This window comes from Dendrobium catenatum, unplaced genomic scaffold (genome assembly GCF_001605985.2).
Source record: "Dendrobium catenatum unplaced genomic scaffold, ASM160598v2 fragScaff_scaffold_156, whole genome shotgun sequence".
In the NCBI taxonomy this organism is placed as follows: Eukaryota; Viridiplantae; Streptophyta; class Magnoliopsida; order Asparagales; family Orchidaceae; genus Dendrobium; species Dendrobium catenatum.
The window spans coordinates 2,791,343-2,816,710 of NW_021318618.1; the positions used below are offsets into that span (position 1 = coordinate 2,791,343).

The window sequence follows — 25,368 nt, forward strand, 5'->3', positions numbered from 1 at the left end:
GCTGGCTTCCTCCCCCTTGCAGCCGCCTCCTTCCCTCTCCACCTCTCTACCCGCCGGCCCCTCTTGGGTTTTGAATTTGAAATTCAAATTCACCAAGAGCTGTTACCCACTTGCCAAAATTAAATTCCTGAATTTATGCCATCATCTTAATTGAATTTCAATTTGAATTTGAAATTCAAATTACTGCATAATTGCTTAATCATAAATTAGGAAATTTTTCCTTTTGGTTAAAATCTGAATTTATTTCAGCTTCTACTCAAATCCCTTAATTAACCAAGTGGGCCCCACCTCATCAAAACCGAAACCCCCCTCTCTCCTTGCTCTATGGCTGGCCACCCATACCCATTACTCCTCCCCTTAATTAGGAGCTTAATTCATGGCTTCAAATAAGGCCTCATTAATTCCTAATTTCCCTCCTAAGCCTAAATTTCAAATTTCAAAAATTTGAAATTTCAAAGTCCAAATTAAAATCAGGAAATCTGAAATTAATTTCAGGTTTCCTAACCGAGTTCTTGCTTAGCCCCACCCGTTCCCTTCCCTACTATTCACCCAATTAATTCCCATCAAAAGTACCAATGAAAATTCCCCAAACGCCTCATGCAGCCACCAAATTCCTGCATAAGAGTCTCACGTTCCAGCTGTCCTAGATATCCCATTTGCTGGACGTTCCCTTCTCAACTTGCTGCCAAGAGAACCCCACCCAGTTTCTTCACCGTTCTGTGGCCTGAAGCCACCCAGGTTGCTGTCCCGAAGCCCTCCAAGGGCTGTTTCAGGTTTTCTGCCATTTCCAACACTGTACAGTGAATTGGAGAGATCACCATTGCAGCCCACTGCCCACTAGCATCAAGTTCAGCACGCCTAACTGTCCGGGATGACGTCGTAGCTGCTGTCCAACAATTTTGCAGGTTTCCTTGCACCACACCCTTACCCGGGAGGCCCCAACCGCTGTCCAGAATTCCCTACTTCGGCCACCTATCCAAGAACGACGATCCAAGGTTCCTCCTTCCTCGGAGCGACCTCGATTCTAAGGTGGAGACTCTTCTTCCGCTAAAGCCTAGATTAGTTGAGCGTATGGGCTCCAAAGGTGAAAGTTCTCTTTATTAATTCGTGGATTCTTGTTACCATCGTAGTTTTACAATATTCTTTGTGTTTCTTGAATTGTTTGGTTGATTGAACTTGCTCTACTTTGCCCCACCAAGTTAAAAACCACGAATTCCAAGGATCAATCTTTTGCTATAAGTGATAAATTTTACTTTGGGATTATTTGTTTAAATTGTTCTCATTAATTTCTTAAAGTAACTCCATCATCGCATGTACGTTTCACATCAAATGTTTATTTATTTTCTTCCAAAGAACTTTCACGTTTTAGATAGCAAAATGCATATTTCATGTGATATCAGAAATTGTACTTTAAAAATAATACTTCCATCAGATCAAATCAATCAAGCAGTGTACATGAAAACCTTCAAGTTTCCAATTAAATCTTTTATTGTGATAGTGTTCTTGAGGATCTTCGACAAGAGCTTTTGATTGACAATCTTTGACAGCAGTGATATACTTCCTCTCCATCTCCAAAAGATGAATTTCACATTCATCACATCTTCCTTGGGGTAAAATTACTATCAATCTTTCTTCTTCAAGATGGATCTCACAAGCTATACATACAATCAAAGAATAGCAACTCTTCATCTTGTAACATTTTAACTCTCCGAGCTAAAGATTTGTACTCCAAGAGAAATGATGCACCATGAGATGATTCCTAACTATTAGAATTCAATCTTATTTGTACCAACATAATAATGTTTAGTTAGAAGTTTTATGTCGCTTTCACTTATTTGTCATTTTGGCGGTAATTAAAAGTAAAATCATCATATATTCTCTAGGATATGATTCGCATTATTTTAATTTTAGCAATGTTAGAAAGACTTATGAATTTATGGTAACTATTATAAACAGTTGGCCTTAGGTTGAAATTCAGTTAGTTGATAAGAGACTATAAAAAGGCTTTCTTTTGGCATCCCCTGACAGAACTAAAACCTCCCTTCCTCTAACAATAGGGCTCTTAATACTTTCTTTATCTTTACCTTCTAAACATTTATTCTTTTAATCTTCTAAATCTCCTTCTCTTCATTCCTCCATTCTTTCTACACTTATTCTTCACTTCTCAGTAATCAAAATATTCATTTCCATTCTGTGAAAGAAATTTTATGTCAAAACTTAAATTCGATGTTGACAATAAGATTACTAAAAGTGATTTAAAATGTATTAGATATAGAACAGAAGGACAAAGAAATAGTAGTTCATCCATTCTAAAGAATATGATTCATTTTAACTTCCATATCGTGAAACAAGCTCTAACTAGTTAACCTACATAAATATCACTCCAAACATAAAAGCCATATAATAATTTAAAAAAAAAATCTAGGCTATTCCTTTAATTAGCAAAATGTTAACCTAATCCTACTAAAGATTCACCATCAAAGAATTGGTTGCTTACTGCTATACTACTACTCAAATAAATTTACACTTAAAATGGGTTTATGTACATAATGTTATAATAAGATACTTAGAATGAATGATCTTCAAGCATTATCCTAGTTAGATCATCCAAATTACATATGAATTAAACATCTCACATAAGACCAAAAGATCTCATATATGATAATAAATTATGTCTGGGTAAATGGTACAGTTGATAAATTCTTATATCTACATCACAAATCTTATAATAGATAAACATATTTGAATGAATGACCTTATATCTAGGTAAAAAAATTAATATTTGAATAAGAAGTATTAAATCTGAAGCACTTATACCTATTAAAATGATAAATGATTTTCAATCTTATCTGGCTGTCAAAGTGTGAGAGAATGGTAGGGTTGAAATGTTGGGGAACAACAGGAATGCTTTTTCAGCTGAGAGAGTTGCATTGAATTAGAATGAGAAGTCCTTTTTCCAGCATAGAATTAAATCTGGAGAGGTATTTGCAATTTAGCATTAATTGATCACAATTGATGTTGCTGTGTTTTAAATGTGAATCCATTTGTGTGGTGTGGCATTACTCTAGCCAAAAGAACAAAAAAGGATTATAATATAAGATCACCTTATCCATCCTGCAAATATCAAAAGCAATTGACATTGTTCCAATGGAGAAATTATTAAGTGCATATGACGAACCTAGGGGTAGCCAATAGCAAGGTTGCACATAATTATCTACATGTTATACACAGTTTTGTACACAGTTACGTATAACGTACCATTGGTTGAAGATAAGTACATCATCCATACCTAATAATTTATCTTTCCAATTAGCTTATAATGCATGGATAGCTCCTTCCATAAAAGCAACTTCCCATAAATACCCTATATGCTCCATATTTGCTTGTCAAGCCCTTATCGTTTGGTTTCCTAACCTCCAATACCAAGCCACGCTTCCCACTGGCTAGGGCACTAGAACAATAAAATAGGAGATCTCCTATTGTACAGTCCGTTTTACACAACGTTTATAGTATCAATTGCTCACATGCGATATGACCCTATTCTAACTATGAATGTATTCGGAGAGTATAGCAGTACTCTTATTTAAAAAAAAAAAGACTAGAATACAAGAATGCCTTATCCATGTTGCAAACAACGAAAGCAAGGGATGTCGTCCCGATGAGCTTATAACGCATCGGCAGCTCCTTCCACAAAGGCCACTTCCATTCAAAATCCACTACTCCGTCTTCACTCGCCAAGCCCTTTTCGACCTGCTTTCGAACTTCCATTCCCAAGCTCCGCCGCCCGCCAGCTAGGGTACCGGCACGCCGATCATCAGATGACTTCTCTTCGACCTTCCGGTCTCTGGAGGCGGATACAGAGAACTGAAGCCGCCTATATCGACAGCCGGAGGATACGGAGCCAAGGTAAGGGGTGGGGATTGGGGAGTAGCGGAGGAGAAAGAGAGGTAGGGATTGGTCGGAAATGGGAAAGTGGTAAGCGCCGAACGCAAGGATGGTGGCCATTTCTCCCTCGCCTTTCGCTCGATTCTCCTTCCACTTGCTTCTTCTTTCCTCTTTCGACAGAGCACAAAAGCCGCAACGCAATCGACTGCAAGGAGTGTAAAACGAGCCACGAGAGCGGCAAATTATTGGGTCAGTTGACCGAAGCCATCTCTCCGTTCGGTCGCCAATGGAAATGCGACATGCGTTTTTTTAACCTCCGGCAGGAATAAGCTAATGCAGAAACGAAGGAAATGGAGGAATCCGAGAGCGCTAACCAAAGCTGGAGCTGGAGTAACAGTGAAGATGTCGCGCGGCATTTCCATTCTTTATTTCCCGGAATTCAAATGAAAGGTGTTATCGGGTCGGGTCGCTAATCTGACAAGACATAAAGCGTTAATAATAAATTAAAAAAACGTCTAACAGATGTCGCATTTCCATTGGCGACCGAACGGAGAGATGGCTTCGGTCACCTGATGCAATAATTAGATGGACAATTCCGCCGTGAACTACAAAATCTCTCTCGATACATTGTATATTTATATGATTGTGGCGGCGAAATTTGACATTATATGGGAAGTTTGTTAAATATGCTCAATTTTTAATTTTTTAGGTAAACAATATGTTGGAAATTTTTATTATTTAACATATTGCCACTTTTGATCTTGAAATATTTATTTAAAATTTCCATCAAATGGCATTGATTCAAATAAAATTTCAATCATATTTGAAGGAGAAATTATCAGGTGCGGGAGTTCGGACGAAGAGATACATCCGGACTCCAATAAAATATTGACAATTCCTCCGTGAACATGTAAAGCGCAGTCAAAGCACATGTAAAGCACATGTAAAGCGCAGTGAAAGCACATGTAAAGCACAATCAAAGCACGGCAAAAAAAAACGTAATAAACGAACACTCAAAGTGCAACTAAAGTGTAGGTAAAACACAAGTAAAGCGCACAATAAAAGAACAATTAAAGTGCATTCCACGTGTCAAATTTTAAATGGATGTATGGACGTATCTCTACGTCTGGACTCCGCGCCTAATAATTTTTCTATTTGAAGAGACTGCAATCTTGTTCAAATAATATTTGTATAAACTTTAATTATAGAACAATATACAATCAAGCATAACTTCAAGAGATTTTTCTTTTTAGTTGAATATATTAAGTATGGTATATCATACACTTCATAATCTCAATTAGAAATGTAATAGAATATACTCATTATATTATATGTGATAATTGGTTGCATAATTTTTTTTTAAATATCAAAATTGTGTACCTCGCTATAAACCTTGGGGCCTCATATTTAGTGGAACTCCTCTATGTTTAAGGAGATTTTGAAGAGAAGAGTTTATACATTGTTGTTTGTAAGATATATATCAAGGTGAGAGATTTCAGAGTTATATTATGTTATGGCCTTCATGGAAGTGAGATCTCACATAACATCAATAACTTTATTTGATGATATGAGTTTTGGTTTAACTCATAACTTTAAGAATCTCTCCTCTCCAATAATGTATACGATGGCCTCATTGGTTCGCTTAAAGGAGTCGTTTCTCTTGAGATTGTTGTAAATTGAGATTATTAATCTACAATACTTATCCAAAAACTTCATCTAATATAATGATGCAATATTTATAAATTTATGGTTGGTGTCAAATTCACTCCCTTATTAAAAAAGCATAAAGAATTAATAGGTTATAAAGATAAAAATTGAATTTAGCATAAAGATTATTCAAATGATAGAACCATACCTTAAAAAAAATTAAAATATATTTCTGATTCCTATCTAACCATGTAATAAGATACTCAATTGTTGGAATTGTTACGTGCTTTAATTGCTCGCTCAAATCGAATTCTCCTTGGAGTTGTCAACCAATCGTGATATCAAGATCTTAAGGAGGGAAATTACTCATTAATCGAGTGTAAGAGATAAACGGAGCATGAGTTCATTGGCTTGTACCTCTTTCCAAATGGATTTATGAAATTTTCAGTCAAATACTTCTTATTCTTTCATGCCATTATTTTAAATCATAATATTTGTGCATCACTCTTACATATAATTATAAGAAAGGGACTAACATCCTCAACCTTCTTGACCTCCTATTATGTAGATACAATTGCAAGGGATTGGTCCTTTATGTTCTCTACCTCCTCTATGTTTCATACTCCTACTATACATCATCCCCAACATCATCTATGTGAATGGCTAAGTTTGCAATAAATACTACCTCATTCCACTTACTAATCCCAACATATAAAACTATGAAAAATATTGATCAAAGCATCCAATTTTTGCACCAATATTATTTGATTGTAATCCAACATATAGTTGTTGCTCCTCAACCCTATATAGTGATAAAAAAGCTACTTCACCCTTCATAGAATGGCATGAATTGAATTGTAGCAAATTGTACTTCTATTGTCTATCTTGTTATCCCCTAAAAAATGGGGTTGCTAAGTCACTTCTTTATAACTCTAGTTAAAATAGGCTATATGAATATACATGATAAATTTATAGAAGTCCTTTTCATCATTGATATACACTAGTGTAGTATGGAGAATTGCATATATAAAATAAGTTAGAAAAAGCTTGTAAGTTAACAATTATCATATAACACGTACATAAAAAATTCACATCGGTGATCTTCACCACATATAATTTTATTGATCAGCAATGCAAACAAATCCTTCTTAGTGAGCATCTTCTTGATCTTCAAGCTCAACTAGGGGTGTAAACGAGCAGAGTCAACCTTGAGTCATGCTTAACTCAAGCACGGCTTATCGGCCAAATGGCGAGCTCGAACTTGAGCTCTAGCTCAACTTGAGCTCAAATGGCATTCTCAAACTCAGCTTGGGGCAATGGATGTAGGCTCGTGAGGCATGCTCGAACGGGTCAACGTTCACTTCCACTTTTGCGGTAGGTTCAGGTTTTGCCTTCAGCTTTCGCTTATGAGGTTTCGCCTTCAGCTTCCGCTCTTGCGGCCCCCCCCTTCCCCACTCAAGCAGCTTGATGAGTTAATGAGTCGAGCAACAACTCAATCAAACTGGAGCTCCATTATCCAACGAGCATGTAAATCTACTCAAGCTTGAGCTCAAAACTCAATAAGCTCGGCTCGTGAGCTCGTTATCGAGTCAAATTTGAGTAGGCTCGCAAGTCGACTTGACTCGTTTGCACCCCTAAGTTCGACATCCTTGGTGCTTTTTCCTCAAGGAAATCAATTCATCTCTTCGCTAGCATTGGGATAGCTTCATAAGCTTAATAGTGTATTAATATATAATATCTGATCATAGTGTGCTCGATTGTAGTATTATTTAATAGGTAGTGGTCTTATAGTGCATCATATCTCTCTTCAATGTTTTTAGTGTTCTCTCTCTTACTAACCTATAGGGATCTAAAAAATCCTCCTCATCTTCAACTAATTCAAGCATCTCAATAAAAGTAGCACTTGTCTTGTTTGAGAAGGACACCATCTATAAAGAAACATAGCCCAAGCTTTCATGTACTATCTTCCTTAATGCACTCCATGAAAGCTTTTCCCATATTTGTATTTTTGAATTCATTATCCTCATTTAACATAGCATACTACTTCAGCTCATCTTTTAGAATTCTCCAAAGTGCAATCTAGAGATCAAATCAAACTTAAAAACTCTAAACATGGTGTTCTTCCCTCTAATATTTTATAAAAAGTCACAAATATATTTATATTCTATGATGCTTAAACAATGTTTTGCTATGAAATTACAAACTTGTTTTCACATAAGTGAAGCCAACAATTAAAAATAAATATGCAAATATATTTGATGATCACCAACTTATCTTTCTATTCATATTTAATAAATGAGTTAAACAAGAACACAAATGCTTAACTCATTAATGAATTTGAGCTTGGTCATGTTATTCTCTATAGTTATGAATCGAGCTACACGGCTCACCTTGATTTGTTAGTTGAGAGTTTTTATTATCAATTAAAAGATCTTCGGTTGAATCTCGTGTATGTAATGTGTGTGCAAATTTGACTTAATTAGCCTAAATGTTCAAAAAAAAAAAAATTTGAGCTAAGCATAATTTATTATAGCAAGCCCTTGTGGGTTTTCAAGAAGCTCTGCACATAAATAAAGCAAATAAAATGCTGATGATGAGCAATCACATAGCTACTCACTATTCTAGGGGCGAATTATTACATGCAGCATCCGAATTCGACTGAAGGCGAATCCGAACGCGCCACGTCACCCAACCCTGGTGCATCCGAACAGTCCGGACACAACACAATAATTTTCCCTATTCTAGAGGCCCAGTAAAGTGATTCATTCAACTGACAATTCATCACACCTGTGAATGATATGGGCAGCACATACATTGCAAAGACAAGTTTAAGACTTAAAAACTCCAAAATCATTCGGATGTAAACTTACAGGAATTAATTTGAGCATAACTATTTAACAGCAAAGACAAATTGTTCTTCAAATACATAAAGGCTTGAAAAAATTCAAAGAGCAGATGGCAATTGCTCCTGTACATGAAGGGGAACTGCAGGCCTCCAGCTGGTTTCATCAGCACCGTCCATCAGCGTGATCCCAACAGCAGCCAACTCCTTCCTGATCACATCAGATTTTTCATACAGTTTCGCCTTCCGCGCTGAGCTCCTCTCTTCTATTTTCTGCAACACTTGTTCTTCAGTGAGCTCAGCTCTCTTCAAGGCTTTCTCTCTCAACTGGAATAGAGCCTGGAAATTGAAAGAGGAGTTGGGGCAAGAAGAAAGGGAATAGTTTTAAAAAACTGGGACCGGTTTGCCGGTTCGCCGGTTTAACCAGCGGTTCTTGTCAAAACTGGCCGGTTTGAACCAAAGGCGGTTTTTAGCTTGAACCGGACCGGCCTTTAGGCCGGTTCACGGTTGAACCGGTCAGACTGGCCGGTCCAATCCGATTTTTAAAGCACTGATTCTCTAGCAATAACAAAATTACTCGCCTCGGAGAAACTAGAAGGCTTCAATCCCAGAATGTGAAGACCATCCTTGATTTCATTTCCCAGTAACATAAGAGATTCCATCCTCATATGCTCTTTCTTTCCCTGCCCATATTATCAAGAAACCAGAAGGAAAGGAAAGAATGTGAACAACTTCATGGGAGGAGCACAATATTCATAGAACATATAAGATGCTCAATCCATAAATCTAGAGAAATATCTGTATGGTAATACTGCTTTTGATGACTTCATTTACAAGGAATTAGCTTTGAAAACCTCACATATAGGTCCCTACCAGATATATTAAGTTTTCTAAAGATGTTCTATTTCGAACAAAATCATTTCAAAAATGGAGATTTTTCACTATTGGCATGAGGTAATTAAGGGTCAAATTAATGCAACTTAGCCACATGAAAACTATATATTCCCTGAGGAGGTTCATAGAACAATTTAGTTCAACTTGTAACTTCGGAAAATGATTCAAACAAAATAATCACTTGTTTGCTTTGGTCCGGTTGAATATTTATAGAAAACAACTTGTGCAAATGCATCTCAGCTAATTTTATGGTCATGTTTTCCTTGGTTTTTTTAGAACAGTCGCATATGAAAGTTAGAACAATTTTGTAAGCACTAGAATGTTCTCGTTGTTGATCTTTTACCCTGACAATTTGTCACACCAGGTCCTATAAGTAATAAAGAAATGAAGCAAGATACAAAGAACTTATATTTTCATATCAATCATAGCAAAAAAACAATCGTTACATTGAGGATGTTTTGATGCTTGATTGCTCCATCTTCCCATTGAGGACAGATCATATACTCGTAAGGCTTATGGATGCCTAACAGCGCAGGAGAATGAAGGGACCCAAATTAGATGATCTTAGTTTTTAGTCCTCAATATTCGTGAAGCTTTCTCTAATATGAAAAAGATGATAGGAATCATGGATAAAAGCATGTTTTGTGTAGAGTTCTTACAATAAAACTTATCAATAAGAAGAGCTATCATATGACCGTATTCGATGGAAAAAAAAAAAAAACAGTAACAGTCAGGCTTAAAAGTCACCAGAGAATAAAAGAAGAACATCAAGGTCCCATTTGAAAGGTTTTGACAAAAAATGTCATGGACATGTGTTTAGAATTTAAGTTTATCCTCAGTGTTGTTTAAATTGTTAACTTATATAGCTTAAATTTATTTTTAATCATATACAATGGCTAACCCTCCATTTAAGTGATAGCTTGGGATATTTTCTTCTCTCTTTAAGAAGTATAAAATATAAATCCGAAGCCTCCACTACTAAGTTTGTGAATGCCTACACATCTATAGGGGTGTAAGTGAGCCGAGCTGGCTCGAGTTCAACTCGTTTATGGGCTCGTGAGCCAAGCTTATGGAGCTCAAACTCGAGCTCGTTTGCTAAACAAGATCGAGTTTGAGCTTCATTAGGTTTGGCTCGAGAGCTCGCGAGCCGGCTTAAAATTATTAAATCCGAATATTTTAAAAAAATTAGTATTAAATGTTGTATAAATCACACTTAACTTCCCACCATCATATATTTGGACAATTAAAAAGAATCTCATCGTTTTCCCCTCTCTCTCTCTCTGACAGAAATAAATGCTAATAACTCTCTCCCTGATAAAACCCAAAAAAAAGTTGCTCTCCCTCTCTCTCTCTATCTCTATGCAGTTTTAATTTTTAAAAAACCGCCCTCTCTCTCTCTCTAGTTTTAAAAAACTGCATGCATGAAGCTGAAACGGACTGCGCGGGAGGTTCGACATGCGGCTCGACGAGCGGCTCAAACTCGTTTACGTTGGCACGAGTCGAGCTCGAGCTCGGTATTTGACAGTTGAGCTCGACTTGAACACCCTTGACTCGAGCTCGACTCAACTCGTTTGCACCCCTACACATCTATTTGAATTTATGTGTGAAAATCCCTCAATATAGTTTCTATGACTTGAAAACCTTGTTCAGAAAATATTTTTAAGATTAATATCAGGAAATAAAGAGAAATAAAAATAAAGATAGCATGAATTGAAATGAAGAAGCATTGACAGAAAGGTCAAAACAATAATGAGCCGTTATTATAGAAGTCACAACCCAATACATGAAATTTTTTTACAAAGTTTTATGACTATAGCCTGCTCCACCTGAATGCAGAAAAACATAGATGATTGCTACTTCTAACAGGAAGCAAAACCAAGGAAATTTTAAACATGTTTGGCAAGCTCTCAAATATTCTTAACTATTTCATTATTAATTCATCTTAAATTATAGTATCACATATTTACATTTAAAATAAAGTGAGCTTATTTTTAATGAATGGTGATGTGTGAGATGGGAATCCTCTACTTTTCTTTGCATGAATGCATATTGATGATCATATTAGTTGCATTAGAAAATTTAACGCTAAGTTGTCCATCATCAAATTGATATCACAATCTTAGGTAGCGTCAAAATGTCACTTAGAACCAGGACTAATTATCAAGGTTTAAAAAAGACTATATATATATATATATATATATATATATAGCAATTTATAAATATATAATAAACTATTAATAGATTAACTTAGTTCATCATCAATAAAAAAATTAATTAAAATCTTAAAAAGAAAACTAAAATAAAATAAATGAAAATAAATATGTTAAATAAAAATTGAAAAATAGTCATAAGAAAATAAATAAAAAACTGATACGATGACAAATTGATTTGTGAAAATTATTTCAATTTTCTCACAGATTTTATTTGTTACCGTTTTGTTGCTAAAATTCTTGGATATTTCCAATCATATCATTAGCAATTGATCTTAAACTCAAGTATCGTCTGTTTACAATTAAAGAAAGTGAATTGTTGAATTTATTGACTACTTATGATATGTGAATCCGCTATTTTTCTTTGCATGAAGGCATACAACACATCAAACTAGTTGTATTAGGAAGCCTAACTCTGAGTCATCTTGGAGCATGTTAACTCCATATTTTGGAGTCATTGTGCGCAACTAATATCAATGCTATCTTTGCTCCAACTCTTTTCCTTTGTTAATTTCTTCAGATTGATCCTATATACCTACCTTATTAAGGCTATTTTATTGTATATGCCAAAACCAATTAAATTTATTTTACAAAATCGAACCTTAGATGGGTGCCACTCCCATGTCTACCTGATACGATCTCACTTCATTTTCTTAAAAATTCAAACACATCCAACTTAATACTATCATTTTTATCACACTAAACTTGGTTAAAAAATATTCTTTCTTGCCTTAAACTTGAATCCATATAGCATTGTTAGTCTACATAGAGTTAATAAATTTAGCCTTCTTAAAATTTTCTTATTGCATGGTACTCAAGTGTTCTCTATTTTAACTATCCAAATGTAACACCTTTATATCCCTTATTTTTTTTAAAATAAAAATTACTTAAATATATCACACCATAGTAGAGCTTACATGATCTTCAATGGTTGACAATGGATAACTATAAATTTTACATAAATTGAAAATAGATATTATTTTTATCAGTGAATTAGTAAACTGGAAGTTAGAGAGATTTAAAAAAAATGAAGTATGGAGAAGCTGTTGAACCTGATGATATTTCAATAGAGGTGTGAAAATTCTTAGGAGATAAATGAATTTCTTAAGTTATGAAACTTTGCAATATTATTTTGAAGACTAAAAAGATGCCAGATGAATGGAATGTTGATTCCTATTTTTAAGAATAAAGGTGACCACATGAGTGTGCGAATTATAGAGGAATTAAGTTAATTTGTCATACTTTAAATATATGGGAGAGAGTTATTGAGGATAGGTAACGATGTGTAACTAATGTTTCTCAAAATCAAATTTGATTCATGGCGGGTAGGCCTACTATGGAAGTTATACATTTCTTTAGAGGTTTGATGGAGAAGTATATAGAGAATAAGGAGGATCTATATATGATATTTATTGATTTAGAGAAAGCATATGATAAAGTTCCAAGAGAAGTGCTATGGAGAGTTCTAGAAAAGAAAGGGGTTAATAATGCTTATATTTAAGCCATTAAGGATATATATGCAAGAGCTGTTACTTGTGTTCAAACAAAAGGTGGCTTGACTAAGTATTTTCCTATTTCAGCTGTGGATTACATCAAGAATCAGCTTTAAAGCCATATCTTCTTGCTTTAGTGATGCGGGCAAAAACTATAAGCTCCCTATATTTCTTGCTCGACAAAAACAGACGACAGATTTCTACCGACGAAATTGAAAATGAGACGAGAAAAACGACAAACAAACTCTTATATTTCAAATTAAAGAAATTAAAGAAATTAAAATTACAAAACTCGACTAGAATACAAACGACTCCAAATAAAATTAAAAAGACACCCTAAAGTTGCTGCACTTGGAGAAGAAGGATACAGGTGGAGTGGCACTTGCGGAGAGAAGAAAGAGGTTAGAAGCCCGAGAAGAAAGGTTGGAAAGAGCCCGCAGGATTTCCGGAGGGGATGAGAAAAGAAGGGTGGAAAGAGCCCGCAGGATTTCCAAGCAACCCGCAGGTTAACAGATTTTTTTCCAAAAATCAAATATCACATTCAACTATTCAAAACATTACATAACCCCTCATATTTATAGGTATGAAAGGGGAATACAAAAGGACACAAACATTTAATTAACACAATAACCTAAGCATTAAAAAGCATAGAAAACTTCCCCCCAAGCTCTCGGTTTACACCCAAACCAGGAACCAAGGAGACAGCCACGGGAGACGAAGGGAACCGCACGGACAGAGAGCCACAGCCACGGGAAACGAGGAACCGCACGGACCAAAGAGCCACGGCCACGGGAGAATGAGCCCAGCCGTGAGATCCCAAGAGACACACAAAATACTAAAAGGCCATGGTGGAATTCAAGGAGCCACCATGGGAAAAAGAAATCTTGGAATTCCAAAGGCCGGTTTGGAATTCCAAGAGACAAACATAAAAAGCATAAAATTACACTAATTAAAAGATAACTATGAGTTAAAAATCCTAGCTAATAATGAGTTAACCTCTAGTTCAATAAATGAACTAAAGCCTAGCTCATAAATGAGCTAAAATTCTAGCTCAATTGGATTGAGCTAGTAGACTCAAGGGAAGCCAAAATCTGATTTATTTTGGACTTGTGTTGACCCCACCTTTGTCTACATCATTTAGTCATAGATGTCTTACTAGGCATTTGCAAGAGAATGTACCCTAGCGAATGCTTTTTGCTGATGATATCCTTGTTGTTGATAAGACTAGAAAGGGAGTTAAAGGCAAACTTGAATTATGGAGGTCAACTTTAGAGTATAAAGGTTTTCTCTTGAATAGATCTAAATCCGAATACATGGAGTATAATTTTATTAGTAATAGATCTAGTGGGGGATTGTGACTTTGGGCAATCAAGTCATTAATAAGAGCACACATTTTAGATATCTAAGGTCTATTGTTCAGAGTGATGGTGAAATAGATAAGATATTATTAGTAGAATTCAAGTTGAATAGTTGAAGTGGAGGAATGCATCGGGTCTATTGTGTGATAGAAAAGTATCCCTCAAACTTAAGGGAAATTTCTATAAGATGGTAGCGAGACTTGTAATCCTTTATGGCATAGAATAATGGTCATTAAAAGAGAAGCATAAAGTTAAGTGTTGCAGAGTGAGGATGCTCAGGTGGATGAGTGGCTTTATTCTTAGAGACTGAATGTGAAATGAGCATATGCATGAAAAAGGTTGGAGTACCTCCAGTGGCAGATAAGATTAGAGAGAGTCACCTTAGATGGTTTGGTCACATAAAACGTCAGCCTTCTGATGACCCAGTTAGGAGAGTAGATATATTAGATTTAGCTTATATTACGAAAGGTAGATATAGACCTAAAAAGACTTGGTTAGAAAAGATTAGAAATGATATTCTTTCTTAGATTTAAATGAGAATTTGACTCTTAACAGGCGCAATGGAGAAAAAAGATTCATGTAGCCGACCTCACGTAGTGGGATAAAGGCTTGATGTTGTTGTTGTACATCTATTGAAAATGCATATAATATATTCAGTATTGTTCTACTAATCTCGAACCTTTGCATTCTAAAATGTCCTTTATGGTTCAAAGTTTCCATGAACCATCTAATCTTCATCACACGAGCAGATAGAAATCTACTTAAATGCATGCACACACACATATAAAGCATTACACATGTGATGCAATATCTTGGTTGAGAACAGTCACACATACAAATAAAACATTATGCTAAACCCACAACAATAGAAAATGACCGTTGAATATCATTCCAATAATTGCAATAAAAAAGAGTAAAAATTGAATAACCAACCAGGCATGAAGGCTGTTATAATTCTCAAATAAGCAAATAAATCCTTACCTTACGAGTATGAAGGAGATCATTAATGATCTTCAGTGGTTCAGAAAATGAAGCCAACGCAATTGGAGTATGTAGATCATCTGCTAAAGATTTTTCAAAATCAAATAGAAATTTGTTTATGCAATCTACAATATATTTTGGTACATAGTCCTTCAGGTTTTCCCCATTAAATTGGTTCAATGAGTTGTCACAATCACATATAGTCTGCAAAAAATATATCAAACAATTAGAGGTTGAGCATGCAGCAAAAAATAGCTAACAATGTAGCTTTATACCTGATAGATATAGTACAATCGATCCGATGCTATCTCTAGCTGTGCAATAGAATAACTGATTGTCGACCTGTAGTGAGTGCCAATTAAGAAGAGCCTTAAAGCCAATGGATGGTACACTTCTATGACCTGAGATGTTTTTTAAGATATCAGAAACCCAACGGAAAAGGTTGGCAAAAGCAAAATATGTTACAGTGAGGGGTAGCAATGGTTTATTTCCCATATAATATTTAAACTTAAACCTGAGTAGGTGAATTTTACAGAAAAACAACATAATTTGACTTATCATCAAGATAATTTAACGAGTATACATACAAAAATGTCATTCCATTAATGGTATTTAATTTATTTGCATATGTCTGAAACAACCAATTTCCGACATCGGTTAAACTCTAGGCTTACCTGGCGTATTGTGACAAAATTACCAAGTGATTTCGACATTTTTTCAGATCCAACATCAACAAAGCCATTATGGACCCAATAGTTTACATTGCTTTCTTTACATGCAGCGCAACTCTGAGCAATTTCATTCTCGTGGTGAGGGAAAACAAGGTCCATCCCACCACCATGTATATCAAACGAATGACCAAGATAAGTTGCACTCATTGCACTGCATTCAATATGCCATCCTGGCCTTCCTGGTCCCCAAGGACTCTCCCAAAATGGTTCCCCATCCTTTGAAGCCTGTAGCCGCCAAAATTAAAAGATATATATTGACAAAAATATGGAGGATAAAAACAATAACAGGTTATAATTTTATTTTACTTTCCACAAAGCAAAATCAGCAGGATTTTGCTTTCTTGAATCTACAGCAACCCTCTGTCCAGGTTGATTATCCTCCAATCTCCTACCAGACAATTGGCCATATGAAGGATATTTGTCAACAGAGAAATAGACGTCGCCATCAATACTGTAGGCAAAACCATTAACAAGAATCTGTTCAAAAAGAAAAGTATTGAGTCTTCTTGAGCTAAAGTGATGTTGCTAAACCAGAAGCAAAATTCAAGCCTATATTTGTATACTAAAACCTCTCTATTGAACGTTTTAAAGTAATCATTTAAATATTTAAAAACTACATTCAATTTATGAGCACATAATGTCATAGACTGTCATTTTAATAAATCTCTTTTCCAAGCTCAAATAAATCAAATGTACAGCGTTAACACAGATTTAACCAAGACTAAAATTATAAAATGAGTCATTAAAAATGGATACTTATGATAAAAAATTATGACAAAAGTTATTTAAAAAACAAAATACCTAATTTGCCAATAAAAATACTAAGGAAACCAGTTGTTTTGCTTTTAAATAACCACAAACAACAAAATTTTAATTTATGCAAAAAACATGTAACAAAAATGCTATACTGCCCGTGCACTTCCACATTGTTATTACAAAATCATTGACAACATACCTGCAAAGCAGCTTGTTAAGGCGCGTGAGAGTAATGGAGACCATTACTTACATATAATCATAACACAATATTACCAAATGAAGCCTACGACACTAGTAGGTTTTTAGTAAATTGAAGCACACAGTATAGGTGCAATGTAACTCCACTGGAAAAAGTAAAAAGAACATTCCATTTCTCCGTACAAGAATATATTAAGGTATTAATTTAACTTCCATACCTGCTTAATCATATGTATAATTTGGCTCATATGAGTTGAGACACGTGGTTCGAAAGTAGGCGTTAAGCAATGAAGATGAGCCATATCAGACTGAAATTCAGTGCAGTAGCGGTTGCTCAAAGTCAAGGGATCCTCCCCTAACTCATTTGCTCTAGCAATGATCTACATAATTCCAAAAGTGCAGAACTCAGGTTTCCTGTCATAGATATGCAAGATAGTTGGTATAGAAGGTTGATTATGGAAAATATTGATAAATGGTGTAGCTTCTATAAGAGAAATGACCAAGCTCCTCGTGTAACATAAATCAAGTCCACAGCATCCCAATAATCCATAATACATATAGAAAACAACTTCCAAAAATGGAATAAAGGGGGCATGCAAGTTCACTGCAAGGCAACGATCTCTCAAAGAACAGAAGGATTTGAAAATACAAGCAAAAATATATATGAAATGATAAACTTTGCGTCTGAGAAGCCTCCAAATATAATGATGGAAATGTAGGGATCACAATTCACAACAATATAATTTGATCAAACAATGATATTCTATGTACATTTTACATCGAAATTCATGCTTTTGAATGGATTTCTGTTGCAAGAAAAGAATTCTGCTGTTTGTCAGGTATCAGCTAAGGCATGAGTATGAAAGCAATGGACGCAACATTCTATGAACTACTCACATTATATAGTCACCAAGATAAGTAAAAAATTTAGCATTTTGTCAAAGAAAAAAGTACATCTCATGTGGCAGGTATCTGCCTTCCAGCTAGGGCCATTAGGATAATGAAAATGCTCTTCTTTTGTCGAACATACTTTTTGGCTATGGGTGATTTCAAGATTGTGGTGTTGATTAGAATATCTCCTAAATGAAAAGAAATGACAAAAAAAGATTAAAAATAAACTAGAGAGGAATTTCTCAGAGGAACATCTATAATGAAAACATACGTAAATCACAACTAAAAGGCTTGACTAAAACCTTTAAAAGCTAGCGTAATCTAAAATATAATATTTCTTGTAGAGATTAGTAACTGTTATGCTAAATTAATTCTTTTCCACAACACAAAAATAACAAAGAAGTGAGTAAATCATCAAATCTATATAAAAAGCAAACAAATGCATAAAGGTTCAAAGGATGAATATGAAGCAGCAAGAAGATATTGACAATAATTATTAGAGATCTCGAGGGGTTCCACAAGAAAAAAATTGTTCATAAAGATTTGTCCAGTTATAATTAAATAGGTACAAGAGCGATTAAAGACTGCAGGACTCACTTTGTCATCAACATCAGTGAAGTTCCTCACATAAATGACTTCATATTTTAAATGCTTCAAATAACTGTCAAATGAATTCAAGACAATGAAATGAATAATCCAGCTCTAAAAATAATTAAGACTCATATTGCAACTGCATTGAAACATATCCTCATCAGTAGCACAGCACAAAAATGTCATAATGGCTTTCATATGGTAGTGAAAATAAGTTCATTGATTAATTTTAAAAAGAGTAATGCTATATAGGCTGAAAGTGGGCATTGATCATTCATTAAATGGGTTGCAATAACGCTATTATCATTTTCTGAAGTCACGGATAACAGTCATTGGGAAAAGAAGGCACCATTGTGATAATTTTAGCCCATTCAGCAAAAAATTCAATCCCCATTTCATCCTCAAAGCATTACAAATTTAAATAAAAGAAACCCTCTTCACATCATATAAATCGGCACATTTTCAAAATCAGCTTTATGTAAGCACTCCGTATAATGTGACCTGCCACCTTCTCATATATTCTACTATCCTACTCATCAACTCCTCTTTTATTTAAGATGAACACCCCTTCCCACATTCAAAAATTCGTCATTTTTTCAACACATTATCTTATGTGGCATATTATATACAATGTACATGTGAATGGAGAACATAAGCCAATTTGGTAGGATACACAGCCTAAAGATGATGTTGATAATGTTTACAGGTCTTTGAGTGACGAAAATATGCCAAACTAGTAATGCACCAAACTAGTAATGTTATAGAGTCCAAATCCGACGGTCCGAAAATCAGTGGATGTCCGTCTCCGTCACTTCTAGAGTTTTGACTGGCGAATTCATTTAAACACTCACATACGGATCAAAGATGCATTTCAAACTCAATACTCTACAGCACTGCACTTGTTGAATTTGAGGGTATTAGGTGCACTGCTCTTTAAAATAAACGCCCCAGCACATAAATAAACCAGTACAATGGCAGAAATGTGAAATCAGATCAGAGATAGACATGAATAGAAAATGTCATCCAAACCCCACCGATACAGCACATCGAAGACGACAGAGACGCGCGCGTGGCCGATGTGGCTCAGATCGTAGGCAGTGATCCCGCAAACGTACATGCCCACCTTGCCTTCCAGTGTTGGCCGGAAAGGTTCCTTCCGCTTCGTCAACGTATTGTGGAGGTGGAAAACCGTTAAAGCCGCCGCATCGGTGGAGGCGACGTTGGACATGGAAGAAGGAGAGGAAGCTGAGATTTGGGGTTTGGTTTTTCTCTTGAGAAGGAGAGAAGACGAAAGAGGGTACTGCCGCCGTGCGAGATAGAGAGTGTGTGAGGCCGACGGCGAGAGAAAGAAGGAATACCGCAGCAACGCCATGGCTTGCGCCATGGGTGCTTGCTTGGTGTGGCGAAGGGGCCCGGTGGCCTGCGGCTGAGAAGTGGATAGAGCGAGAATGTGGGGATAACATGAATTTGAGTAAATATAGGGGATGAATTGTTGTAAATATAAGGTTTTTTTTTTTGTTTTGTTTTTTTTTTTCTTTTAAATGAGATCTACTAAGACAAATTGATATAACGGTGGAACAAATATATATATAAATACTAGATTCAAGCTCTAAGGGGATTTTTAGCAATTGATAAATCAATTAACTTTCTTTAGGAAAATTGGAGAGGATCATTATCTTCATATTCAAATAATGGATAATAAGTGATATTTTCTTTCTGGAGAAAGATATATCATTTATTAATATGCCTTTGAATATAAAATTAGTGATAGCACATTTAAATTCCACTTTATGGGCTCTATATACTCTTCTTAAAAATTAAAAAAATAATGTCTTTCAACTTTTGTAAATTAATTAGTAAGAATACCCAATTTTCAAAGTTTATGAATTTGCAAGCCTGAGTTCTTTAATGATATGAAAAGCTGGCGCTTGATCCTAATTACTTAGTAAAATAGGAAATTTTTCTTTGTCAAATTCATAACATGTTTCTCCAATGAGTATATCATATAAAAATAATACACCACAGATTATTATTGCATGCCATGATAATTAATCTTATTTGATACATCAATATTTCCAAGAGAGGAATACTAATATGAAATAAACTTATTTTGCAAATAGCTAACAAGTTCTTGAACAGATAAATATTTCATGAGTTCAACCTTATACATATGTGATACTATATTATACACTTGAAGGACTTGTAAGTCTAACATCCATATGTATCTGAACTGGTTCAACAAGCAAATCAATGATATTATCTTTCATGGTTTTAGTGGATTCTGTGAAATTGTCTTGGGTGTCCTTATATATGAATTCAATTGCGTTTGCCAAGTTAACAATTGTCCTAAGTAAATGGATAGGAATTTTCTTCTTAGAAAACATGAATTCTCTATTCAATATCTTCCATTCTTCCTCTACCATTTCCATAAGTTTCTTGCTTGCTTCTTCCTTGGAGCATCCATGTTCCATGACATAGCATTGGACAGCTGAAGGAACATGCTTCCTTTTTTGTTCAAACTGCAAGTATTACATAGTGTTAATCATGCTCTTAGCTTATATATGGTGTTGGAGTTGAGTCTATAATAAGTTAAATAATTACTTAAATACATTTGGATTTGAAATTAAACTTACCTCGTTTGTACGAATGTCATTCACCACCCTAGCAATAAATTCAGCGGATTTAATGATTAGAGGCATACCAGTTACCCAATCAAAAAATTCTTTTGAAATTTCATCTTGCATGCCTATGTATGATGCACATGCAAGATAACTGTACCCAGAAGAAATAAGGCTAACTCCCAAATAATCTTTAAGCTTTGGAAAATAGCCATCATTTGCCCATTTGGCTTCTTGAAAGTATGCTTTGGCCACTTTCTTCTTCTGAAAAATAACTTTGAATTTAAAAATATTGCTTACTAGTTACTTGGGATGTAAACATATAATTTTGTACAAAGAAGATTACCTCCTCTTTGAGGTAGTGCACACGAAATGAATATTGTTCTTGCTCTAGTTTATTCTCAAACTCTTTGAAGTTCTTGTACAATGCAATGAACTCGTGTTGCATGTATTGAGGCAGCTTTCCAACATTTTCAAATTGCCAACTATGAGCGATATGTGTAATCAAAATTAAAATAATATTAATTCATTGAACATTAATTTCAAAAATGATGAAAATTTTTTAATCTAAATATTACCTCTCGATTACATCTGTAAGCAATTGAAGCTCTTCAATTGTCCCATAAACATCATATATGTCATCAAGAATGGTTATTAGTGATATCACTTTTGCCATCATCAATCTTGCACGTGAAAAATGGGGTTCAAAAGATACTATAAGTGCCCAAATATAACCTTCTATTAGTCTATCACGTGTGAATGGTAAGCTTTTTGTCAAGTTTAAATCCTTCCACCATCTGCAATTTGATAATATGTCCTTAGCAATGAGTAAAAATATAATAAAAACTTTTGGAAGATTTTCAGAGTAGATAATATACTATGAAACACCAATACATGTGAGTTATAAATCATGCATTATTTGAAAATGAAAATAAAACTATGACTTAAAGAAATGCATTTAGCAACATTTTTTATTTTATAATAGCATTTTTTGAAGGAGCATGACTATACTGTTGGGAAGTAAATCAAGAATGAAACAAACACAAAAAAATAAAACAACGGATAAGATCAAACAGATTTAACATGAAAAAATTCAAAAAGAGAAAAAAAAATCATGATGTCGAACAACACTAAGAAACCCTCTATGTAAATGGGAGAAACTATAGAGATTTTCACACTCACACTCTCACTCACCGTCTCAAGATGCAAATACAATAATATCTCACCTGTTACACCCCCTTGAGTAGGGGGCACACTGCACCCCCTATAACCCTTTAGAGAGCTCCTTATCGTGCTCAACAAATGAAATATAGGTTAATTTGATTCAACAATGCAAACTAATTGATCAATACAATCAAACTCCACAAAACAACTAACATATACATATTTGTAACTTAAGAGCTTTACTAATTAATTGAAAGTAAGATGTGACAATTACAAATAAGTATTATCATTATTCAAACTTCTTACAACTTAAATAGACAAGAGTTTGAGAAAACTTACATGGATAAACTTCGTGCTTCTTCTTGATGAGATGCTTGCAAAAAATTAAAGTCCAATTTTGCAAAATTAAGGAGGGTTTCATTGCATATGCTTTCTTTTTCAAAGATTGAAATATAAAGTTTAGCCTTCAACCTATCTCCTCTTCTGACTAATGGTATTTCCAAACTACTTGATACCATCTTTGATAAATAGGGATCCATATTAGAAGCTAAAGTCTTGAGCTGGATTTTTGAAAAGTCTAAGGCTTTATCCAATATTTTTTCATCAGGCATAGAAAGATGTGCTGCTTCATATAAGCTTAGCAAAGCTTTTACATCGTCATTTAAGCAAGACATGAATTCTCCTTTTTCATCCAAAAATTTGCTAAACACATCTAAAAAGAAAACCAAAATACATGTTTAATATATACATAAAGACCTCTTATATATAGCAAAAATATGCATTTTGATCAATGCTATGCTGAACAAAACTTACCACATGAGATGTGATATCTTTGTTGTCGTAGTAGTCGAAAATTGAGTGCAACTGTGTATAGATCATCATAGCTAGCACTGGTTTCATAAAATTTAAGTAATTTCTCTTCTATTTCCTTTTCAAAATGATAGGCCACTCCAAGGCATTGGATCCTATCAATAAGCTCTAGTGAATGCAATGGATGAGTGTTATCGATGAGCATTTTTCCTACTTCAACTTTGAGCTCATCATTCTTTGATTTAAGCGATGCCTTATTTTTCCCACATATAGATAACAAGCATTAGTTAAAAGTGAAGATGCATATAAATCCAACTGAAGAGAGATCGACTAATAACACAAATAATTCTTAGTTTATTGTATATACTTTGAGAACTTAGTTACTGTTGAAAATATTTGACTGATATAGTAATATAAAAGTTCTATGATTGTTGAAAATATTTTCATATGTTAATGGTGTAATTAAGATCTAAAAACATTTAAAGGATTGCTATTAAGATATAAATCCATTAAAATCCGAGCTGAAACAATGGATAGAAATACATAATAGTATTTAACTTAAGCATGTAAAGTTAGACATAAGACACTACGGGAAAACACGCGATTACCGTCGGATTTTCCGGCGGATAATTTTGCGTCGGTAGAAATGGCGCCTGTAACGGCGCCTAATGCAACGGAAATTTTACGACTTATTTTCCGGCGCATATGACGCCGGAATGTTTCCGACGTCATATACGCCGGTAAATACGTCGGAATAAACCATATAAAACCCCAAAACGTAATAAATTTCTCAGATTTTGTCTTAATCATCATTATACTATTTTAATATTTTGTTAATTTAAAGCAAGATTGAAGATAGTTAGATGTGAATTCATTAATTTTAAATTTTTTTCTTACTTCAACTTTTAGCTCGTCATTCTTTGATTTGAGCGATGTCTTATTTTTTCCACACAAAAATAACAGTAAGCATTAGTTAAAAGTGAAGATACTTATAAATCCAATTGAAGAGAGAACTTAGTTAATATTGAAAATAATTTGAATGATACAATAATATAATAGATTAATATAAAAACAAATTATGACAACAATTTCCATATGTTAATGATGTAATTAAGATCTAAAACTATTTGAAGAATTGCTATAAAGATAAAAATCCATTAAAATCCGAGCTGAAACAATGGATAGAAGTACATAATAGTATTTAACTTAAGTCTTTTAAGTTAGACAGAAGACATGACACGTAAAACACCAAAACATAATAAATTTATCAGATTTTGTCTTGATCGTCATTATACTATTTTAATATTTTGTTAATTTAAAGCAAGATTGAAGATATTAATACTTTATTTAAAAAAAACTGTAGGATTAATTGAAGGAATTAGTACTACCATATTTATGTCAGGGAGTGGAGGCTTTGAGATAAAGAAATCAGCCCAAACACTTGGATGAAAATTTGCTGATTGCCGAGTTTCCTTAGGTGGAGGAGAAAGCAGAAAGGATTGAGGAGTCTCCATTGTTGGTCACTCAGTCAGTCGTGTGGCAAAAACTGTAGCTTAGGCATGCTATTTATAAGCTAAAAACTTTTTAAATACTTCAACGTGAAAAAAACGTATTTGGTTAATTCAATTTTTAGAATGGAAAAACGTGTTTTTGGTCATTCTCCTCATTTGTGGAGAAGATAAGTTTGGCTGTATTCTTTTTAAAGTGATGATCAAAATATGAGCCTTTCAAAAGTTATCCAAATATCATCATGAAAAATAATTTTTTGATATATAAAATTTTATATACGATGCGCCATTGCAGGCCTCCAGTTGGTTTCATCAGGACCATCCATTAGCGTGATCCAAGAGGATGTACCTTGCATATTGGTGCATGCCTTTTTGCTGATGATATTCTTCTTGTTGATAAGACTAGAGAGGGAGTTAAAGGTAAACTTGAATTATGGAGGTCAACTTTAAGAATTTTTATTGCGTCCTCCCACCTGACGCAGAGATGCGTCCTCCCAGAGCTAAAATCGCGCTAAAAAACGAGAAATGCCAAGCAAATATCGAGCAATACCAAACAATAACGAGGAATATCATCATGTGAAGACCAATACCGAGCTATACCGAGCTATACCGAGCAATACCGAGCAATACAAAAAATACATAGTTTTTTCTAGAGAAAACTCGGTATGTGCTCGGTATTGCTCGGTATAGCTCGGTATAACTCGGTATTGGTCTTCACATGATGATATTCCTCGTTATTACCAAATAATATCTAGCAATACCGAGCAAAAACCGAGTTTTTTGGCGTTGGG

The 25,368-nt window shown here is 34.6% G+C and overlaps 3 protein-coding genes across 14 annotated transcripts in view; all 3 read right to left on the reverse strand.

The window, feature by feature from the left end:
* The window catches only part of LOC110094019 (probable anion transporter 6, chloroplastic), a 51,338-nt gene extending 46,760 nt beyond the window's left edge, over nucleotides 1-4,578 (reverse strand). For 2 of the 3 annotated variants that reach the window (XR_002302780.2, XM_020819113.2), the window contains exons 1-2: nucleotides 4,469-4,578; nucleotides 3,616-4,121 (exon numbers count right to left, since the gene is read on the reverse strand). Coding sequence is in view for 1 of the 3 variants with exons in the window: in XM_020819113.2 (XP_020674772.1) it covers nucleotides 3,616-4,005 (390 nt within the window). In the remaining 2 variants the exon portion in view is untranslated. Of the gene's footprint in view, nucleotides 1-3,615; nucleotides 4,122-4,468 lie in introns of those variants that run through there. The other variant, XM_020819114.2, reaches the window with a different exon arrangement.
* Nucleotides 4,579-8,346: 3,768 nt separating this feature from the next.
* LOC110094038 (cysteine--tRNA ligase CPS1 homolog, chloroplastic/mitochondrial) lies at nucleotides 8,347-19,955 on the reverse strand. Of its 9 annotated transcripts, none has more exons than XM_020819162.2 (9): nucleotides 19,512-19,939; nucleotides 18,484-18,547; nucleotides 17,214-17,375; nucleotides 16,348-16,518; nucleotides 15,985-16,266; nucleotides 15,586-15,711; nucleotides 15,311-15,514; nucleotides 8,956-9,057; nucleotides 8,347-8,713 (listed from the first exon to the last, which is right to left on the reverse strand). In XM_020819162.2, exons 1-9 carry the CDS (start codon nucleotides 19,859-19,861, stop codon nucleotides 8,477-8,479), a joined length of 1,698 nt encoding a protein of 565 aa, XP_020674821.1. In that variant the 5' UTR covers nucleotides 19,862-19,939; the 3' UTR covers nucleotides 8,347-8,476. The 9 variants fall into 9 exon arrangements, with proteins under 9 accessions (XP_020674821.1, XP_020674825.1, XP_020674824.1 ...); XM_020819166.2 differs by lacking the exon at nucleotides 18,484-18,547 and adding an exon at nucleotides 17,950-18,074 and having other exon boundaries at nucleotides 19,512-19,649; XM_020819165.2 differs by lacking the exon at nucleotides 18,484-18,547 and adding an exon at nucleotides 17,950-18,074 and having other exon boundaries at nucleotides 17,214-17,409; nucleotides 19,512-19,649.
* Nucleotides 19,956-20,483: 528 nt separating this feature from the next.
* Nucleotides 20,484-24,614, reverse strand: LOC110094034 (alpha-humulene synthase). 2 transcript variants are annotated; one of them, XM_020819154.2, is made up of 8 exons: nucleotides 24,458-24,614; nucleotides 23,073-23,322; nucleotides 22,599-22,971; nucleotides 21,831-21,892; nucleotides 21,674-21,686; nucleotides 21,442-21,580; nucleotides 21,111-21,359; nucleotides 20,484-20,996 (listed from the first exon to the last, which is right to left on the reverse strand). In XM_020819154.2, exons 1-8 carry the CDS (start codon nucleotides 24,581-24,583, stop codon nucleotides 20,661-20,663), a joined length of 1,548 nt encoding a protein of 515 aa, XP_020674813.1. In that variant the 5' UTR covers nucleotides 24,584-24,614; the 3' UTR covers nucleotides 20,484-20,660. The 2 variants fall into 2 exon arrangements, with proteins under 2 accessions (XP_020674813.1, XP_020674812.1); XM_020819153.2 differs by having other exon boundaries at nucleotides 21,674-21,892.
* Between the last annotated feature and the right edge of the window lie 754 nt (nucleotides 24,615-25,368).

Bases quoted from the DNA above. Each gene is read 5' to 3' on its own strand.
- LOC110094038 (XM_020819160.2), bottom strand. From the start codon at position 19,940: ATGTTATCCCCACATTCTCGCTCTATCCACTTCTCAGCCGCAGGCCAC. The intron at 16,267-16,347 runs GTAAAATAAAAT...TGGCGGCTACAG, and splicing joins CTGATTTTGCTTTGTGGAAA to GCTTCAAAGGATGGGGAACC. The intron at 8,714-8,955 runs GCGAGTAATTTT...TTCAATTTCCAG, and splicing joins AGCCTTCTAGTTTCTCCGAG to GCTCTATTCCAGTTGAGAGA.
- LOC110094034 (XM_020819153.2), bottom strand. From the start codon at position 24,583: ATGGAGACTCCTCAATCCTTTCTGCTTTCTCCTCCACCTAAGGAAACT. The intron at 21,893-22,598 runs GTAAGTTTTCTC...ATCAAATTGCAG, and splicing joins GAAGCACGAAGTTTATCCAT to ATGGTGGAAGGATTTAAACT. The intron at 20,997-21,110 runs GTAAGTTTAATT...TAATACTTGCAG, and splicing joins ATGACATTCGTACAAACGAG to TTTGAACAAAAAAGGAAGCA.